The 14,258-nt window shown below is 34.1% G+C and overlaps 1 protein-coding gene across 1 annotated transcript; it reads left to right on the top strand.

Moving 5' to 3' along the window:
- Window positions 1-2,191: 2,191 nt before the first annotated feature.
- LOC125874483 (uncharacterized) lies at window positions 2,192-10,751 on the top strand. Its single transcript, XM_049555378.1, has 5 exons — window positions 2,192-2,445; window positions 5,466-5,717; window positions 9,246-9,389; window positions 9,470-10,159; window positions 10,278-10,751. Exons 1-5 carry the CDS (start codon window positions 2,338-2,340, stop codon window positions 10,503-10,505), a joined length of 1,422 nt encoding a protein of 473 aa, XP_049411335.1. The 5' UTR covers window positions 2,192-2,337; the 3' UTR covers window positions 10,506-10,751.
- Window positions 10,752-14,258: the final 3,507 nt, after the last annotated feature.

Here is a 14,258-nt window from a genome sequence, read left to right on the forward strand (position 1 = left end):
TAGCTTTCAAGTGAGGTCTCCCTGCTTCCAAAAACTCCAAGTTTATGAGTTGTTAGTAGTAGCTCTTTTGAGGAGTCGTGAGTCTTGTACCAACACTCATCTTTGTATAGTAGAGGCTTCATAGATAGACAGTTTTGGAGAGTCTTTCAGATTCAGATATTTTATTTAAAACTTATGTTTCATACTTAGTATATTTAGCGAAGTTTTGAGATTAAGTAAATTGTTTTAAAATGTTTCTTTTGAATCTGATGCTTATGTATGCTTGAGTTAGTCTTTCGCTTGTAGTCAGATAGGATGAGGATTCGCTTGGGGACCAGCAATGGTTCTCGAGTGTCGGCCACATCCAGGGTGTAGGCTCGGGTCATAACAGTTCAGGGGTATTTTGGGCTATTTTTTGTAGTTTAAATACAATATTTATTTTAATTTTTACTTAAATTTTACTATCTCATATTATTTAAATTCATCGTAGATAACAATGAAAAAACTCATTTTGTGTAATAATTGATTTAATGTGATCATGTTGTTATCTTAATATTTTATTTTCATTTTATCTCCACTTATTATTTAATAATCTATTTAATTATTTACCCTATTTTCAATTATTATTTTTCGTTTTAGAAAGAAGTATTGAAAATACCCCTGAATTTGAACAAATTATTAGTTTTCTCCTCAAACTATTAACATTCTTAAAAGGGAAAAAGGACAAATATACCCCCGAACTATCGCAAATGGTATATAAATACCCTCCGTCATACTTTTCGTTCATTAATGCCCCTGCCGTCCAAAAAGAAGTGCACATTTACCCCCCCCCCACTATAACGGAAGACGTATTTGATACACATGTCGCAATCCTACGAAGGGACCTGATTTGACCAATTATTTAAACCCAAAATTTAAAAACCCACCCATATCCACTTAACCCACCCGTATAACCCATCCAAAAACCTAAAAAAAAATCTCCAATTCCTCACACATAAGCTCACACAAACAAACCAAATAACCAAAAAAATCTGATTTCTCCTTCATCTCGACATACCAATTTCATCATCGATTCCTTTTTGTTTTCGTTAATTCTTCGTCGTTTCTGTCGATTTCGTCCATGTTCTTCTTTTCTTAGTCAATTCTTGATCGATTCTGCGACAATCAGAGAGATCACGAAAAAATACTACGCCAACTATTTCAATTCAACTAAACCTAAAACCCAAAATGCATAATTTTTTCTACAAGTGATAACCTCAACCATACAACCCAAATCAGTGATAAATGAGAATGAGCATGTTTTGGGCAACAAAAAAAAGCATATTAACAAGAAAAAAAGTGAATTTTCGTTTTACTTGAAAAATAAAGAGAATTAGGGGAATGGATTAACGGAAAGAGTGAGAGTTGACCATTGTGAGTGAAAAGAGGTTTGAATTGAGGTTGAAAATGGCTACGTGCAGATTGCAATGTGCAGATGATATTGGCAGAAAGAATAATGAGGAGAAAGAGATGTAAGTCATATTACAATAGGCATTAACACGAGTCACATAAACCAGGTTGTACATTTGGAAATAAATCAAATTCAATGTTAAGATAGATTATGCAACTACAAGCCATGGATATTTGAGAGAAGGGGATTTTTCTTTAGGTTTTTAGATACGTTATTTGTGTGGGTATGGGTGGGTTTTTAAAATTTAGATTTAATTAATTGGTTAAATCAGGTCCCTCCGTAGGATTGCGACACGTGTATCAAATAAGTCTTCTGTTATAGTGAGGGGTAAATGTGCATTGTTTTTTTTACGGCAAGGGCATTAATGAACGAAAAGTATGACGAGGGGTATTTATATACCATTTGCGATAGTTCGAAGGTATATTTGTCTTTTTTCCCTTCTTAAAACACCAATCTAATTGATTAACTAAACTTAGATATACTACAATTTATTGCATGACATAGTAAGTGGTCTCAAACTATTGTAAGAGCACGAGACTCTTAATAAAAAGCCGATCGAAGTGTTAAACACCTCTAAATTGGGCTAGAATTTAGGAACATATTTCACTCATATTGCATGATCATGTGTATTTAGGTTCAGATAATATGATTTCAAGCATATCCATAATTCTAAAATGAAACTAATAATTTACCCGGTTAGGGATATTTAATACTTTCTCTCTTCTATATACATAGATATATACCTATGTTATGAAACACTAGTAAGAATGGAGTAATAATTAGGAATACCGCACTTACCTTTTTGGCACAAATTTGAGTGTTAATGTGTTCCGCAGGGCGAAGATTACAACCTCCATTAAAGTGGATATATACAGAGTTGAAGCACTTACGAGGAAGCTAAAGGTAACATGAAGAGGCTGTACAAGTCTACTGACGATGAATTCATGGAGTTCCATAACAGAGAAATTGGAATTTCTCAACCCAGAAACTTCACTCGTCGAATCTCCGCTTCTGAGGTCTGATTTACTTAAGATTATCTGTTGTTTACATTTATTTGTTTGATGAAATGATTGACAGTATCGAATTTTCCCCCAATTTCGTACTTATGGCTATTCATGGTACTTGTGTTGCTCAATAGATTAGTCTACCAGAGCTCAAATTGGGGATACTTCAGCTTCTTCTTCGTTTTTTATATTGAGAGAGGTGGTGTTCGTCTGTTTGTGTGCACTTATACTATTCCACAGCTATTTTGTATCTTTCACCAGCAAAGAGTAATTTTGTCAAGGTTTAGCTTAGACAGGTTGGGGAGGGAAATCAAATTGGCGTGGTTTGTTTTTGCTGCAATCTGAATCCTGTCCCCGATGATTTTCATCTCACTAAGCAAATAGCAGATTGTAATTATGAAATTTAAATTTCTTATCTTTAGATTTCTCTAGGGTTTTCGTTTTCAATGTTTCTATACTTACAAAACTCCATTTATTTTTTTATCTGTTGGAGTGGGTTAAGGATTACTTGGTCTCTTTATGTGATCTTTGGTGATACTCACCTCTTGAGCTAACTTTTGGGTTGAGTTAGACCCAAGAATAGCTTCTTTATCATGGATCAAAGCCAGACCTAGCCTAATTCATTGTTTACCCGATGTTGGAAGGTAAAAGTAAGAATTCAAGTTTTTGCATGGATTACCCCTATTTCGGGATGATCTTTAATTTTTTCCCTCGATCATGTTCTTTAATTTAACCCCTGTTGCTCATTTAATGAAAATTTGTGGTCAAAATATGCTTAACTATGACCTAATTTCACAAGGCATGAGTTTGGAGAACTTTTGTCTTGTCCGGCAAAAGTTATGTCTCTTAGGGGTCGTTTGGTTTGAAAATGAGTTATGATGGGATAAGTTATGTTGGGATAAGTTATGTTGAGATTAGTTATGATGGGATAAGTTGTGTTGGAATTATTTTTTATTGAGTGTTTGTTTTGTTGTATTCAAAATAATAAATTTTAAGAACAATTTATTTATTTACAAAAATGCCCTTCATTAATGTAAAAAGTGATATAACAAAAGGATTGAAAGAGACATTTTTGTCATTTACCTATTTTATCCCGGGATAAGTTATCCCGGAATTACTATACCACCCAAGGAGAGGGATAACTTATCCCGGTACTAATTATTAATCCCGGGATAAGTTATCCCAAACTTGCCAACCAAACAACAAAATAAGCGGTACTATAATTTAATCCCGGGACTATTTGTTATTATACCTCACACCAAACGAGCCCTTAAGGTATAACTTTGTGGTTTCCGAAAGTGAACTTATGCCTCTATCAGCATATTTGTTGGAACTAAATTATGCCTTGTAAAACATAACTTGTGGGTTATGAACTTCTTAAAACATAACGTTCTGTAACTGAACGTATTCCTCTATTAGCATAAGTTTTGTAGGAACTAAGTTATGCCTAAGTTCTATAGGAATTAAGCGACATAACTTGTGTTATATTATGGTTCGAAAGTATGGGCTTTTGCCTTGCTTGTTTTACTTTGTTTTTTCGATGTTGGGGCATTTTCGGCCACTTTTTTGTTTCTCAAAGTGTTGAAGGGAACTAAGTTACTCAGACTCGGGTGCAGGTGTCCAATATGGGTGTGGATCTAGAGGTCGGATCCTTCATGATCTAATTTTTAAGATTCGGGGATATGGATATAGGTGCGAGGGTTCTCCTAAAAATAATTAAAATATCTAAAAATAGAGTTATAAAACCTAAATTATGAGATATTATATGAAAAACTTGAGGAGAATCCTAGGAGATTAAAGGAAAAGTAGTGACATAAAAAAACTTATATTAAAGGTATTCCATTTTCTTCAATTTTACCTTAACTTTTGTATTGATTACATAAAACTGTCCAGACTTTCCCCATCGATTTTGGTCAAAGTACCCAAAATCGGTTGACCAAATCGGACACAGATCCCACACCCACACCCATGTCGTGTCGACACGGGTGCAACACCAAAAGTGAAGAGTCCGAGCAACTTAGGGCATTTGTGCAAATGACCCATAAGAATTTGCATCAACATACTACACTTTGCACGAACTGCTTATAGTGAGTCATGCATCAGGCAGTCTGTTTTCTTCTTTGGGTGGTTAACCAATCACTAGTTGCGAAAGTAAAGGTTTGAGTTACAGAGATATAGTCACCTTGTTAAATGAGTTGAATGGTACACATATATATTTCTGGTTAATACTTGGAAATTTATTGAACGCCAAGCATCTTACCTGCTAGGTTTTGGATGAGAATTTAAGTTTTATCCATTAACGGTATAGACATATTTATATGACTAATGTAATCTGGCCAACTCCAACAGGGTTGTAGCCTGCTTTTCCATGTTACCAACAGGTGCTTAGTGTAGAAGCTCACCTGCATTTGGCTTTAAGTATGATTATTCTTTTCCATTGTCACCAAATAAAACTTAAAGTCTTTCAGCTAATACCAGCTACTATTTATTGAACGTATCATCCATGTGACGGTCTTCCAGTTCATCACCAGGTATGTACTGTTAATTTCCTTGTATCTATTTCTTCTTAATGGCAGAGCCTGATGTGAAGTTTCTGTGGCACATCCAATAAAGTGGAACAAACAAATAAATAACTAAAGAAAACTGAGGCCTTCATGTTCCTTGATGTTAAGTCTCTGTTTTATGTGTAAGAAATTATCACATTAGTATAAGAAGGTAACAAAAATGAGGCCTTCATACTTAGTGGTGGTTAAGACTTGAGTCCCAGTTGCAGCATAATTTGGTGTAAAAGAATTTCACATTTCGATAGTAAGGTAATCCCACATCAGTCACTAAATCAATTAACTAACTACCCCTAATGCCAAATTAGTTGTGTTATCTATGCGAATGCTCAGTATCCATTTCCGGTCTATTATATTCTGCCTGAAGGTAATAAATTTTACGGTGTTTGAAATTCTTTTCTGTAGAATCTGAGAAACTGGTCCATTATGCAAAGCGGCTGAAACTATTTTCTTTTTCCATATTTGGGGCAGGTTACAGTGAAGCGGCTGGATTTGTATGGGAAGTTAAATGGTCATGAGGGTTGTGTTAACACAATTGACTTCAATGCCACTGGCGATGTTCTTGTCTCAGGCTCTGATGACAGACGAGTAATACTATGGGATTGGGCAACAAGGAAATCAAAATTGTCTTACTCATCAGGCCACATGGACAACATATTCCAGGCCAGGTTCATGCCCTTCACTGATGATCGGAAAGTAGTAACTGCTGCTGCTGATGGCCAGGTGATGTTCTGCGTATCTTGTGCACTTTATTATGTGAAATCTGAAAGATAACGACAATGTGTATGAGCAAATGTTCATTTGTAAGTCTGAAATACGCTGTAGTAGATGTGGATTCTGCTTACTGGACCATTCTCCTGTTGTGATTTAATCATGATCCCGGTCATTATCAAACAAGAACTGTCAAATGATCATAATATTAGTGGTCTGTATTGGAAAGGAGAAGTCCTGTCAAATCTCTGAGCCGATCAAGCCCTTTAAGAGATTCTAAGAGGTCGATTAATGTCGCATAAGGAAAAAAGCATAAAATTCTGCATAACTAGTGTAATATTTGATTTCTAAAATAAATGATTGCATCACTAATTTATTCTTTGCATAACGTAGCAGTATACGGTTTGCATAATTACTGCAGTGCTTGATTTGCAATATTAAATTCTGCATTGCCGATACTCGTGCAATGTAGAAATTTATATTACTTTATGTGAATCCAAGTGGATTAACAATACATTTTATAATCTATGCATTATTTTTGTGAATCCAATGTGGATTTACAATACATTTATTAATGTTAGAATATGAATAAGTATATACTATCCTACTTAGAATAGGAATAGGAATCCTAGTTGGAAAAGGAGTCCAATGTAGTGTCTATAAATAGGGTCTCAATGTAATAATGTAGATACAACAATTCAATAATATTCATTTCCTATATTTCTCACATGGTGCATTGATGAGAAACTTACCCAAAAAAAAAAAGAAGTCAGATTTCGGTGACTGTTGAAGGCTGGTTTGCATCGTTTTCTTGTTTTATAAGTGTAGGGTGAAAACCCACACCACCACGAGGTGCAGAACACTCAAGCGAGCAAACCCAAGTGAGCTCCTTTGAGTTTTTCCATGTCACGCGCCCTCACACGCTGCCGGAAGACTCAGGCTTGCGTCACCATGTGCTTCACGCGCAGGCGCGTGCGGCAGTTTCTGGCCAATTTTTTGACATTTTTTCCCATTGAGGTCGCCTCTCCATTCCGAGGCAGACCATCTATTTATTTTTTGATTCCTTCCAATTCCGAGCAGTCAGATCTAATCTTCGGTGACTGAACCCTCTTTCCCAGATTCCGACTAGTTTTATTTGTTTTTTTTTCTCTTTTCTCTATTTCATAATATGTCTTTAGGGATTGATATTTTTGGCTCCAAAAATATAGGTAGTTCAAGTGCTATGATCACTTTAGAACCATTAATGGGAAGCTCAAACTATTTCGAGCGCTTCCTCGGTTGAGTTATGGTGCAAGGGTCAAGGCGTTCAAGATCACTTAACCAACAATGCTTGTGTGGTAGATGAAAGGCAAAGGCTAGTGAGGCAGATATTTTCGCTCCCGTGGCTAAAATAGCATTTGTCTGTCTTTTTCTATCTATGGTTGTTCGTCATTGGTCTCTTCATCAGTTGGACATTAAAAATGTTTTTCTACATGGTGATCTTGCAGAAAAAGTCTACATGGAGCAGAAAAAGTCTATATGGGGAAGTCTAGTAGCCTTGTATTTCGATTGCGTAAGTTACTCTATGGTCTAAAACAGTCACCTCGATCCTGGTTTGGAAAGTTTAGCACAGTAATTCTGGAATTTGGCATGACTCATAGTGGAGCTGATCACTCTGTGTTTTATCAACATTTTGCACCAAATCAGTGTATTTATTTGGTTGTTTATGTTGATGATATTGTTATCACTGGCAATGATCAAGATGGTATCACTAATTTGAAGCAACATCTCTTTTTAAGCATTTCAAGACTCAAGACCTCGGCAGGCCGAAGTATTTTCTAGGTATTGAGGTTGCTTAGTCTAGATCAGTTGTTGTTATTTCTCAACGCAAGTATGCCTTAAGACATTCTTGAGGAGACAGAAATGATGGGATGATGGCCCATTGACACTCCTATGGATCCGAATGTTAAATCCTTCTAGGACAGGGGCCACTAAGTAATCCTGAAAGGTATAGACAACTGGTTGGAAAGTTGAATTATCTCATAGTGACTAGACCCGACATCTCTTTTCCTATGAGTGTTGTAAGTCGGTTTATGACTTCCCCTTGTCATGGTCATTGGGAAGCACTTGTTTGTATTCTGCAACATATAAAGTCAACTCCTGGTAAAGGACTACTCTTCGAGGATCAAGGCTATGAGCGTATATACAGATGCTGATTGGGCAAGATTATCCTCTGATAGAAGTTCGACATCTGGATATTGTGTTTTAGTAGTAGGTAATTTGATGTCGTGGAAGAGTAAGAAACAAAGTGTGGTTGCTCGATCTAGTGCAGAATCAGAATATCGAGCAATGACTGCAACAACTTGTGAGCTAGTTTGGATCAAACAGTTGCTAGGAGAACTAAATTTTGGCGAAATCAGTTAGATGGAACTTGTGTGAGATAATCAAGCGGCCCTTCATATTGCATCGAATCCAGTGTTTCATGAAAGGACTATTTGTGAAGTCAAATGATCAGCTTACAGATATCTTCACCAAGGCCCTCACCAGTCCTCGTATTAATTACATATGTAACAAGCTAGGTACATATAATTTGTATGCATCAGCTTGAGAGGGAGTGCTAGAATAGGAATAAGTATATACAATCCTACTTAGAATAGGAATAGGAATCCTAGTTGGGAAAAGAGTCCAATGTAGTCTCTATAAATAGAGTCTCAATGTAATAATGTAGATACAACAATTCGATAATATTCTTTTCTTATATTTCTCACAATTAACCAAACCTGGGTAAGAGTATTAAAGGCAAGCATTCAAGGGTATGGCCTAGTGGTCATTGAAATGTGTGAAAACCATTGAATGGGAGAATGGTTCGAATTCTAGTAGAGACAAAAGATTCTAGATATTTCTTTCCCTCTTCCTAAGTCTTGGCAGGGACCCGGTACTTGTGTTGGTGAGGTGTAACAGGTACCCAGTAGAATAGTTGAGGTGTGCACAAGCTAGCCTCAACACCACCATTTTATGAGCTATAAGAATTACCTATGCAACTATCAGCTACTGTGTGGCATCTTCTGCTTCACTTGTCCATTCTTTTTCTCAATGCCATAAAGAATCTGTGCCCAACACTTCATCGATTTAGGAGTTCTTACACATTGCAGAATTAGTGAGATCACCAAATTGCATTTTAGCATTGAATGATTGGATAAGTAATTCTCATACCAATCATATTCTTCTTATTGTCCTAGTATGAAGTAACACATGTTAATAGATCACAGGGATGTACATCAAGACAATGTTTTTGTACCAATATATGATAGTTTAGGCCTGCTGGAGTTGTTTAATTCGTAATTTGAGAAGTCCTTGTATGAAGTAACACATGTTTATAGACCGCAGGGATGTACATCCAGAGAATGTTTTTGTACCAATATATTATAGTTTAGGCCTCCTGGAGTTGCTTAATTCGTAATTTGAGAAGGACTAGGGAGAAATAATTCCCGACACCTATGGGCTTATTCTTTAATCTTGTCTGATTTCTGCCATCGCAAAACACTGGTTTTCTCACTGCAGGTCAGGCTTGGTCTATTGCTGGAGAATGGCCACATAGAAACTAAAAGGCTTGGTAAGCATCAAGGTCGTGTACATAATCTTGCAGTGGAACCAGGGAGCCCCTACATATTGTATAGCTGCAGTGAAGATGGTTTTGTTCAACATGTAGGTTGCCACGTGCTGTTTTACCTGTAAAAAGTTCTCTTCCTCAGATTATTTTGCTATAACTTGCATCTGTTCTGCAGTATGACCTGCGAAGCAATTCTGCCACAAAGATATTATGTTGCTCATCTTTCACAGAAAACAATAAGCAATCTTCTAGCAGTGTTAGGTTGAACTCCATTGTGATAGATCCAAGAAATCCTAATTATTTTGCTGTTGGAGGTTCTGATGAATATGCACGTGTATATGACATCAGAATGTACCAAATGGATGCTTCTCATAATACAGATAGGCCTAGCAACACATTTTGCCCCCATCACCTGATTGAAACACATGACGTTCACATCACAGCATTGGCTTACTCAAGCTCTAGTGAGTTGCTGGTCTCATACAATGATGAATTGATATATTTGTTTCAGAAGAATATGGGATTGGGTCCATCTCCCCTGTCTTCACAAGGTGAAGATGCAAAGAAATTGGACGAGCCACAAGTTTATTCTGGGCATAGAAATTCGAGAACTGTTAAAGGAGTGAGTTTTTTTGGTCCTGGTGATGAATATGTCATGAGTGGGTCTGATTGTGGTCGTATATTTATCTGGAAGAAAAAGGGTGCTAAGCTTGTTAGGTTGATGGTTGGTGATAGGCACATAGTAAATCAGCTTGCGCCCCATCCCTCTATTCCTGTTCTTGCAACATGTGGAATAGAAAAGACCATAAAGCTTTGGACCCCATCATCAAAGAATGTTACTCCATTGCCTCGTGACGCCCAAAAGGTGCATATCTTAGCAGTTTTCTCAATAACTATTCATGTTTAGAATCGAAAGTCACAGTTGGTTCATGTAATCTATTATTGATTTTTTTTTTGCTGCTGCACTGTCTTGCTGTGTGTAGATAATGGAAGCTAACAAGCAAGGCCGAGAAGACCATTCACGGGCTACACTGACCCCAGATGTAATTATGCACGTCTTACGTATGCATAGGAGGCAAGCACTGGCTTATGTTGAAAGAAGACACACTAGAGGTGACATCGAGAGTGATGAAGATGATGGGGGAGAGGCCTATGTTTTAGGGTTTTCAGATGGTGATACTGAGGGTGCCTCTGAATGCAGCATTAGCTAAAGTCATATGTATCTTACCCGGGAACAACATACAGTTCACATCTGTATGAATAGCTTGGTGCACCTTATAGCTGTAGTGCATCACATCTAAGTTTGAGAATTTGCTAGCTGCCTGCCTGCCTGTTCCCAATGTCAATAAATAAACAGTGTGTTTTCTTCACTTGACCAAAAAAAGTTCAAAGTTTAGCATCTGCAAATTATCTCATATCTTAATTACTACAGGGGACTGGCTTCATTTGAAACTTGAAAGATTGCATATGCTCTACAATCCTATCCATTTGGAGGTAAATATGTTGTCCCATTGCAATTTGAAGGTGAGTATTAAATACATTCAGTCATTCTTCTGTTTCTCATAGTAGGAGATTTACGGATTTTACTTTTGCGGCAGCAGATCTCCAGTAACCACGACTCAACGAGGCAAATGAATTTTCTTTGTCTATAACCTTAAAATCCCTGAAATCTAGCCATCATGTTATGGTAAAAAATCCTACACTTATATATTTATAGGTAAGGTTTAGGAGAAGGGCAAACTAATGGGTTTTGACTTTTGAGTGGTTTCAACCAAATAACTATTTTCAACACAATACTCGTTACAATGAAAACGAATTCCCCGTAGCTTTTATTTTTTCAGAAAAATACTTTATTGCATTACTTTAAAATATGTTTCAGATGTCCATAAGATATCACATGGAAGGTAGAATCCCGAGAAATCCTATGTGAAATAGAAAATTTAATTAGCTAGATTATGAGCCCACATTCAAGCAATATATATAATTTTAAATTTCTTCAAAAGACTTCATCAATCGCCAGACATATTGAGTATTTGTCCATGCTTCAATATCAACAAAAAGAAATTGGCAAACGGTTAAATTGCATTCTGAGCAAAAATTCTCTCTAAAAATTTAGAGTAGTACAAGTAGCAAAAAGGTTGAAGTTGCAGTCTGGTGGTGGGACTATTAGGGATCCCTAGACCCTTACCCTTAAAAAAAACAAAAAATAAAAGTACATAAATAAATATGGTATGGAGGATTTCGTCCTTTAATGGCCTTACGCGGAGAATCCAGATTAATAGGACCAAAAAAGGGTTGGGTTAAAAACTCATTCTGATAATTCTTTTTCTTAAATGTAATTTTGTTTATTTATAGGGTTTTTTTTTTATTTAAATAATTTAGGATTCTTTTACTTAAATAATGTGATTAATAAGTTTTATTATCTTTTTTAAGGATACTTTAATTTATTATGATTTATATTTTTATAACATTACTTTACTTTTAAGGGCAAATCACATAAATATGATATATTAAGAAAATATTTACCATCTATGGCAATATAATTTTTCTAACTTAATATAACAATTTTTTGGATTAAAAAATGGGCAAATCACATAAATATGATATATTAAGAAAATATTTACCATCTATGGTAATATAATTTTTCTAACTTAATATAACATTTTTTTGGATTAAAAAATTGTACCGCTTCACCTCTTTCTCTGTCCCTTTTCTCTTCCTCATCTTCTTCTTTTTATTTTTCTTCTTTTCGTCTCTTTCTGTGTTATTCTCTCTTCCTCCTCTTCTTTTTTTATTCTTCTTCTTCTTCTTTTAAAATTTTCATTTAAATAATTATTCTCAAATTAATTTTTATCCATATTTCACTATTTTTATCCAAAAACACGACGAGAAGAGAAATAAAAAAATAATTTTTTTTTTACAATATCATATTCTCAAACAAAAATTTCAAATCTCTAAAATCACAACAACAAGAATTCACCATTGATGGTCACTATAAAGCTTCAAATTTTGAATTCATTTTATGAATCTTACGAACTCGTGATTAGTTTGGATTGGTTGATTCTACAAATAATTGAAAATGCAGTTTAAAGTTTATATCTCAATTTTAAGAAGGTTCAGTTAAGTTTATAATTGATTTTAGGAGAAATATAAGATTGGAACTCAAAAAAGGTAAAGTTTATGGAACTATATCGCAATTGTATTAAAGTTGAATTAGATATGTTTTATAATTGTATTAAAATAATGAACAGTATAGTTATAATACATATTGCAAACTTTACTCTCTTCTTAGTGAGACCAACCAAATGATTTAGGTAACACACTTAATAATACATGCACACTACATTTTTAATATATATTGCAAACATCACTCATGTTTTTAGTGGTACAAACCAAAATAATTTATAACACATATAATACATGTTTTATTCATGAATAATACATGTTTTATTCATGAGTTTAATTCAGTCTATAGATTATTGTCTTGTCTTTCGTTAGTTACGTTTTTCATTTATTCTTAATTTTCTCTTCTAATTCAACTTTAATATTGTGTATACACTTTTAATGCAAATTTAATTCATTTTGTAGTTTATTATGTGTTACTATTCGATTACTTGTTTAATTCATTTTTTATATAAGCTTAATTCACTTTGTAGATCATTGGCTGCTCTTTCATTAGTTAAATTTTTTATTCGTGCTTAATTCTCTCTTCTAATTCAATTTTAATATTTGTGTAATACACTTTTAATACAAGTTAATTCATTTTGCAGTTTATTGGTTGATTTGTTACGATTGAATGACTTGATTACTTCATTATTTATACAAGTTTTATTTAGTTTACAAATCACATAATATTCTTTAGTTTGCTACATTTTGCATTCATGTTTAATTCAGTTCTAATTCAACTTTAATATGTGTGTAATACATTTTTAATTCAACTTTAATTCATTCGGCAGTTTATTATGTTTCTTCATTTGTTATGATTAGATTACTTGTCTGCTCTTTCGTTTGCGATTAGTTTGGATAGGTTGTTCCTACAAATAATTGAGAATATCTTTTGGAGTTTATATCTCAATTTTAAGAGGGTTTGATTAAGTTTAGAATTGATTTTAGGAGAAATACTAGATTGAAGCACGAAAAGGATGAAGTTTATGGAACTATATGGGGTTTGGATAGGTTGTTCCTACAAATAATTGAGAATATCTTTTGGAGTTTATATCTCAATTTTAAGAGGGTTTGATTAAGTTTAGAATTGATTTTAGGAGAAATACTAGATTGAAGCACGAAAAGGATGAAGTTTATGAAACTATATCAGGTTTGTATTAAAGTTGTATTAGATATGTTTCATAATTGTATTAAAATTGTATAAAATTCATGAACAATACATCCTACATTTATAATATATATTGCAAATTTCACTCCCTTTTTAATGATATCAACTAAAACAATTTAGGTAACACACTTATATATGCACAATACATATTGCAAACATCACTTACGTACTTAGTGATACAAATCCAAAATAATTTATTAGACACATATAATACATGTTTAATTCATGAATACTACAAATTTAATTCAATTTATAGATCGGTGTCTTGTCTTTCATTAGTTATGTTTTTCATTCATTCTTAATTTTCTCTCCTAATTCAACTTTAATATCGTGTAATACAATTTTAAAGCAAATTTAATTTATTTACTTGTTTAATATTTGTGTAATACACTTTTAAATACAATTTTAATTCATTTTGTAATTTATTGATTTGTTACGATTGAATTACTTGTGAAATTCATTGTTGATACAAATCCATTCAGTTTACATAGAATGCTATTTGGTTTGCTACATTTTGCATTCATACTTAATTCTCTACTAATTCAACTTTAATATTTGTGGAATACATTTTTAATGTAAATTTAATTCATTTTACAATTTATTATGTCTCTTCATTTGTTACGATTAGATT

This window comes from Solanum stenotomum, chromosome 8 (genome assembly GCF_019186545.1).
Source record: "Solanum stenotomum isolate F172 chromosome 8, ASM1918654v1, whole genome shotgun sequence".
Taxonomy (NCBI): domain Eukaryota; kingdom Viridiplantae; phylum Streptophyta; class Magnoliopsida; order Solanales; family Solanaceae; genus Solanum; species Solanum stenotomum.